The sequence below is a fragment of the Corvus brachyrhynchos genome, unplaced genomic scaffold, assembly GCF_000691975.1.
Source record: "Corvus brachyrhynchos isolate BGI_N302 unplaced genomic scaffold, ASM69197v1 scaffold44, whole genome shotgun sequence".
Taxonomy (NCBI): domain Eukaryota; kingdom Metazoa; phylum Chordata; class Aves; order Passeriformes; family Corvidae; genus Corvus; species Corvus brachyrhynchos.
The window spans coordinates 4,449,633-4,457,149 of record NW_008238359.1 but is presented as its reverse complement, the minus strand read 5'-3'; the positions used below and the strand labels follow the sequence as shown (position 1 = coordinate 4,457,149).

Genomic DNA, 7,517 nt, shown 5'->3' with positions numbered 1-7,517 from the left:
GGGGGAGGGGTGGCCCAGCTTTGTCTGCAGAGGTGTCTGGTGGTGAAGGGGGCTGGGGGGAATAGTGCAAGGGACATGCGGGAAGGGTTAGCCAGGGACGGATTGAGGGCAGAGGGAATTGTTAGCCTGCTTTGGAGATTGGGAAGGGGTTACAGTGTGACTGCACAATCTTGCAGAGTGACTGAGGTAATCGATTTTCCGTATTCTGCACTTGGGACGGGGCAACCCCGGGTGTACCGACAGACTGGGGAGGGAGAGGATGAACAGCAGCCAGTGGAAAGGGACTTCGGGGTCCTGGTCAATGGCAAGTTGAACATGAGTCAGCAGTGCCCTGGCAGCCAGGAGGGCCAGGTGTGTCCTGGGGGGCATCAGGCACAGCATCGCCAGCCGGGCAAGGGAGGGGATTGTCCCGCTGGGCTCTGCACTGGGGCGGCCACCTTGGATATTGTGTGCAGTTTTGTGCACCACAAGAAAGACATTAAGCTATTGGAGAGTGTCCAAAAGGGGCCGCGAGGATGGTGAAGGGTAGTGAGAGCAAGATGTATGAGGAGCGGCTGAGGGCACTCGGTCTGTTCAGCCTGGAGAAAAGGAGACAGGGGAGACCTCATTGCAGTCTGCAACTTCGTCATGAGGGGAAGCAGAAGGGCTGGTACCAATCTCCTCTCTAGTAACCAGTGACAGGACCCGAGGGGATGGCCTGAAGCTGTGTCAGGGGAGGTTTAGGTTGGATATCAGGAAAAGGTTCTTCCCCCGGAGGGTGTTTGGGCACTGGAACAGGCTCCCCAGGGAAGTGGTCACAGCACCGAGCCTGACACAGTTCTAGATGTGTTTGAACAATGCTCTCAGGCACATGGTGTGGTTCTTGGAGTGTCCTGCCTAGGGCCAGAAGTTGGACTCGATGATCCTGATGGGTCCCTTCCAACTCAGTGTATTCTGTGAGTCTATAATTGTTGGGGACTGAGGGAGTGGAGGCTTCTGGCAGTGCAGCTGCTCGATGTACAGGGGTAATTATGTGAGTGCAAGTGCTGGTTTGGATGGTGTTAGTGATAATGATTGAGCTCATGACAGTGGTGAGCTGCCGTACAGATGGTCTCTGTAAAGAGTGTCTGGAAAGTTACTGTAGTTGGGTTGCAGTGTCAGGAAACTGCCTGCTCCTTTTAAGGATGCAGTGGCAGTGTAGTTATTGCTTGAGACAGTGCTGGTAGTGATAACAGGGGGTCGGTCAGCACCTCACAATTTTATTTGTTTGGGAGAAGAAATAGATCTTTCCTTCTGCAAATGTCCTGTCGGTTTAAAATGTGCAGTCAATCCTCAGTCCCCTTAAACATGTTCCCCTCTCTCTCATGTGTGTGTATTTTCTATGGTTTGCAAAATCCAGCAAATCCCTTATTGCAGTATGTATTTTTTCACCTTTTACAGCTTGGAAGCTTTCTTGTTCCTCTCTGCTTGGGAAAAATTTCATAGATACATCACTGGAACTCATCTGGGTCTGGAGTTAAAACAAAGAAAGGCCCTAAGCCTTTTCAAAATACTACTGCTCAAAATTTTCAGTTTATATCCAGTTTTAAGCAGGGAATTTGATTATCCATTTAGTGAAAGGGACAGAAACAATTTAAAGAAAACCTTAGGGAGTGCTCTAGTGATCTTCAGTTTCTGAGGAAATCAGTAAAATAAATGCTCAAGTGGAAATGCAATCAATACCAGTCCAGTTAATTCTGCACTGAAGAAGTATGACAGATTTTTGAAAGTTTAATGAAAAAATATTGTATTGAATTGGAAACTGCAAAGGTTGTATGTGAAATAGGATAGAAAGTTATTTTGTATACAGAAAGCTGACATTGCCTTGCTTCAGGGTATGGTGAGTGTGGTGAGAAGGCATAGGACAGTGTATGGATTACAGTGCATCTGTCAATAGTTGGTTTAACTTCATTCCCTTGATTTTACAGGCTTGCTTATGTGGCTTTTTACTGATTTTTTTCCCTGTTTACTTGTGCTTATTTTAATAGGGAAAAGTATCCAGCCTGCTGTGTTTAGTCACAAGTTTTTATCAATTTCAGCTATTATTGTAAAATTCAGAACTTAAAATTCAGACAAGCAGTTTAATATGAAAACAAGTTATGCACAATGTTCCTACTCATTCAGTAATAAAACATCCTATACTATATAAACTATTCTGGTTTGGGCATTTGATTATGTGACTGCTAAAAGCAATGAAGCTTCATAAGTGCCCTTTCTTGTGGCATTTTTTATTTTGTATAATATATGCTATCAGTTCCATTACAGAACTATTCATTGCCAGTCGAATTCTGAGGTTGGTAGTTGTGACAGCATGCCCAGGGAATACTGCTGACATGCATATCCCTTCAGAAAGTGCTTTTGTTCCAGTTCTGACAATGAAAGCTGGTATCAGAGTTGCAGTGAAAGGGAGATATTCATAGTGCTAGGAGAACAGAAGGAGAGGGAAAGTTTTTTTAGGCATGTGAACAAGTGGAGTTGACAAAAAGCCTGATAAAGAAACAAAGGACTGGAAAAGGAACAACTGCTGGTTTGATTTGCAAGAATGTAAAAGACAGGCTGCAGCAAGGGATGCAAAAAGTAAGTGGTGATAGAGACCACTGTATCTTCTCAGGTATACATATATATATATATAAAAATATAAATATATCAGGTTGCCCCAAAGACATGCGCCTGAGTACTACCCTGGGCAGGGTTATTGCTGTCAAAAACCCAAATTGTTTTATTTCAGAACTGTTACAAGCTTGTCACAAATGACACAGGCCAGTGAACATACAATGTTTTGTAAACCATTCATCAGTATATTTTTTTCCTTCACTTCTAGCACAAGTATAAAAAAAATTTAAAAAAAAATGGAAGAGAATAAGAAAAAGAAGAAACCAGAAGAGCAAGTTCAAGAACCTGAATCAGATTTACCAGAAGCCTTACTAGAATATCAGTAGGTTTAATATATTTTAACTTTTCACTCATATAGGGTATGTGAATGAAGGAAGCAGATAACAAAAACAACTTACCCAATTTAGAGCCTGAGCTGATAGTTTTGGGGTTTTGAGGCTATTTCAGAAAGGTACACTTTTTAAACTGTAGCTGTAAGAAAACAATTAAATGGGTCAGAAATTTTATGCTATTAGGCTATCACTTGGGGAAAAAAAATTTATTAAAACCAAAAAACCCTGACAGTTTTTCTGTTAGTAGCAAGCTTTTGATCAGCATACACTGAAGTTGCAAGATCATATTTGACTGTATTTTTTAGGATTCCTTGGTGTTCGTGGAGGTTTGTTGTCACTAGCCAGAACCTCAAGACCTACAATTTGCTGTCTTCCTTGGTGCAGCTGAGAGCAGAGCACAGTGTTTTGTTTTGAAAGTAAGAGATAGATAAATTAAAGGCCTCTTAAAATCAAGCAGAGATAAATAAGAGCCAAGGGAGAAATATCTGAAGCAGTTACAAACCAGACCAATTTATTTGATTTCTAGTCTCTTGAGTAGATGGTTAAAAGGAGAAAAAGTAAGCTTCACAACTTTTATCTAAGAGACAGAAATTGAAAGGAAAATACCTCAGGAACACTCAAATATCCAACAATTATCAGTGTTTAGGGAGCAAGGAGTAGTGCCTTGGTGTGGAAATGAAAAGTGGAGTAAGCAAAATGAAAAGTAGCCATGTATAGTTGTAGTGACATCTATAGGAGTTCAGAGGGTTTATGTTCACAGGATTTTCTGTTTCATTTACAGAGAACAATTTTGCATAGTGAAATAGCCTAGATTTAGCCAAATCCTATCACAAACAAATACCATCTGAAAAGTCAAAAACTAACTCATCTATTTTGTGAAGGAATAAGGAAACTGTATTACTGGGCTGAGAAAAAAACTGTACCACTTTCTGATAAAATTTTTGTTATGCATATGCAAATATCCAAGCAAATGACTCATTTGTCTGGAGAGTCTTCCACTGAAATAGGTGCTGCACTGACATGGAATATGTAGTTTCTACAGCAACAGTAGGGGAAAAAGGGAAGAAAAGTATTCTTGCTGTTTTTATCTTTCTTCCTCTCTCTTCTCTTTTCCCCCTTGCTCTCCCTGTCCTTCTCTTCACCTCTGTAATCCGTAATTTCTCTACCATTTGACTGAGCAAAGGTGGATAACCATACAAGTGAATATCTGTCACATTCCACTTTAGGATTTATCAAGTGTGTAGTATTTATTTAACTTCCATTCCCATTTTTTATTTCCATACACTGAATAATGGTCACTGTTCCTAGGGAGTTTGTTATTTTGCATTTTCATTAAAGTTCTCTGTTTCAGCATTTGTTAGGAAAAACAATTTTATTATGTACTTTTGCTGTGGCCATGACCACCACACCCCCATATCTCTGCTCTAGTCTCTCTCTAACTAATATCTTTGTACTTGATAGAAAACCTGAAGAATACCTTGGAGCACAGTGACACCAGAGGATGAAAATTTAGTAACCTGCAATTTGCATGATTCAGTGATCCAAACTTAGCAAATTAGCTAGGAAAAAAATTATCTTCTTTTAAAGTAGCTTAATGCAATAGGGAAGGGAAAAACTCCCCAAAACCCACAAAAAAAGCACTCAAAACCCCCAAACTAAAAACTGAAGGAAGAAGAACTGTTAAAAGAATAAAAGACATTGTGATAATTGTCATTGTGATAATAATACTTGCCTCCATTGTGCCATATAATGAATGAATTCTGGGAACAGAGGTACAGATTACAGAGAATTTTGCAAATAGACACCATTTGCAGCCTAGTGTTTCTCATTCTAGAAGAGAGAACACCAGAAGGAAATATTTATTTTACAGCTGTGGCAAAGAGAATGACAAGTAGTCTATGAAAACATGAAATCAGTGCGCTAGTTCTTTGACAAAAATACACAAACAGAACATACTACTTAGGCTGGAGTCCCTATTCTCTTAGTGCTTCTTAAAGGCTAACAAGTTCTTGGTGAAAAAATGTAGTTTATGAAGCTTGACAAACCACATTATCAGAAGAATTGAATCCCATTGAGTTCTCCAGTTTGAGATTCATTTGACCTATGTCTGAGTTGCCCAGGCCTTCTCTATAGCTAGTGATGAGTAATATTTTCTGGAGCACAAATAATCTTGTCCTGAAAGTGGCCTGTGTAACAGGTCAGCTAAAAATCATGCAGAAAGAACAAACCAGCTCCAGTCCTCAAGAGGCTACACAGGAGCAGTATAACTAGGGAGTCTGTTGCTCTCTAGGGATATGAAATCCAAACTAACATGTAGGCCTAGATGTATACAGGAAATAATTTCTTTATGTGTTAGTAAGCAGACAGTGGTATCTACCCAAATGAGTCAAGCAATATGATATGAAAATAAACATTTGGGTAGTATTTACATCTAACCTAGCTTAAATAGCATTTCTTTCTCTTATATTTTTGTAAGAATGTCTCTTTCTTTACTCTCTCTTCATAGCATTGTGGCAAAAGACGCAGCAATTGAACGGGTTTTGTTTCATCTGGAAGGGTTGGAAGAAACGATCAAAGAAAATCTTAAAAGAGTAAGTGACTGTGCATCCTTCTTCCAAGAAATTTTATTTGTGGTTTCTTACTCACAGATTCAGTTTTATTCTTTCCATTCTAATACTGCATACATTAAAACTAGTTATTGCAGTGAATTTGTTACAGTCAATGAAACTAGAGATAGTGAATCACTTTATGTGCTAAAAGTTAAAGTGTTATCTGAATTAAGTGTGACAACACTTAATAATAAATGTCCTAACTACAACATGCTAAAAAGAAGCTGCAGGAGTAGAACATTACAGAATAGGACACAGCAGTAAGGTGAAGTGAGTTCAGTGGAGGTGCTTTCCAATGCACAAGAGATCCTCATAACCACCTGTGTATTACATGGAATCACAGAATCATTAAGGATGGCAAAGACTTTTAAGATCATCGAGTCCAACTGTTTAACCCAGCACCACTGTGTTCATCACTAAACCAGGTCCACAAGTGCCACATCTATGTGTTTTTTGAACATTTCCAGGGATAGCTATTCCACCACTTTCTTGGCCAACATGTTCCAGTGCCTCACCACCCTTTCAGTGAAGAAATTTTCCCTAATATCCAATCTAAGCCTGGCACAATTTGAGGCCTTTTCCTCTTGTCCTGTTACTTGTTACCCGGTGATACTTTACCGTGCCTTACATCTAGTCCCTCCTGATGGGAGAGAATTTACTGAAAGTCCTTGCAAGGAGTTTGAGAGATAAACTGAGATGTCTCCTTTAGTTTTAATGTTTCCAGATAGTTGTTTATTAAGTCTTATCAGAGGAACAGAGGCACTAGCATGACCCAGGTACAGCATAGAAGGAAGAAAAGTAGGAGTGAGTCTAATTATCAAGATTTACACAGCCTTTTAAAGATATTTTAACCAATAGTTACTAAAAACGTACATTATTTTCACTTTCCTACCAATTATTCAGTAACACGACTAGGAACTGCGGAATTTTCTATCCAATCATTCCAAACCACTTTTACTGCAGAATATGGAGTAGTAGAAGAAGGAGAAGAAGGTTTAGAGAACAACAACAATCCTCCATTTTGATATTTTTTACTCTTATCTATATACTATAAAGAGAAGCCTAAAACCTCTAAATTTTTCACCCTGTGACAATCTTACATAGTAGTCTATCACCTAATTCACACCACTGTATTTTCTAGTTCTTGTCTGACTGTTGGTAATTTTTTCCAAGGTTTGAAGCTAAAACAGTGTTGTTCAGGGGGGTAAGAACCCTTAAAAACAGGCAGAGAGATATTCTCGGCACTCTGGGTTCCCATACCTGGAAGGAGAGACCAACGTCCACGTGGCTACAAAGTCCTTCCAGGTGGTTGTAGAGAGAGATAAGGTGCTACCTGAGCCTCCTTTTCTCCAGACTAAACATCCTCAGCTGCTCCACAACCGACCTGTGCTCTAGTCCTTTTACCAACTTTGTTGCCCTTCTTTGCCATCTTTCTCTACAGCAAACACAGGACAGCAAGCCCCTTTTCAGTGGGTATCTTTCCTGCAGTACATTCAGATATGCCTTTTAACCAGTCCTGCAAATATTCTTCAATGCTATAAACTTCATTTTTGTCAGCAGTATTAGCAGACCTAACCAAGTACTGAGATTTGCTGACCTTCTTTGGATCACTTTTGAAGTAATGGAATTGCACAGGTTTCTGTGAGAATCTAGTTCTTGCTGCAAACATAGTGTTGGGGTTTTAGTTTAGTCTTAGGTTTTTTTTCCCTGTTAAAGGAATTTTCTCCCATATGCATGTTGCTAGGGGACAAATAGCTGTACTTAAGAAAGACAAAAAGGGGAGTGGGGCGGGCCTGGCTACTCCTTTGTCTACACCTGGGTGTGGGGGGAGTTCGCTCTGAGCGTCCGGAGAGAGAAGCTGCAGAGAAAGGAGCTGCTGCTTCTTTCGTTTTGGCCGTTCTTTCTTCCTGCTGGAAACAACGCCGGGACCCCAAAAGCCGCTTTC

General features: G+C 40.2%; 1 protein-coding gene across 1 annotated transcript in view; it reads left to right on the top strand.

Moving 5' to 3' along the window:
• Positions 1-757: 757 nt before the first annotated feature.
• CCDC83 (coiled-coil domain containing 83) overlaps positions 758-7,517 on the top strand; it is a 21,975-nt gene continuing 15,215 nt past the window's right edge. The window contains exons 1-3 of the mRNA XM_008634921.2: positions 758-2,595; positions 2,840-2,953; positions 5,470-5,554. Of these exons, the coding sequence (XP_008633143.1) occupies positions 2,868-2,953; positions 5,470-5,554 (171 nt within the window). The 5' untranslated portion in view covers positions 758-2,595; positions 2,840-2,867. The remainder of the gene's footprint in view (positions 2,596-2,839; positions 2,954-5,469; positions 5,555-7,517) is intronic.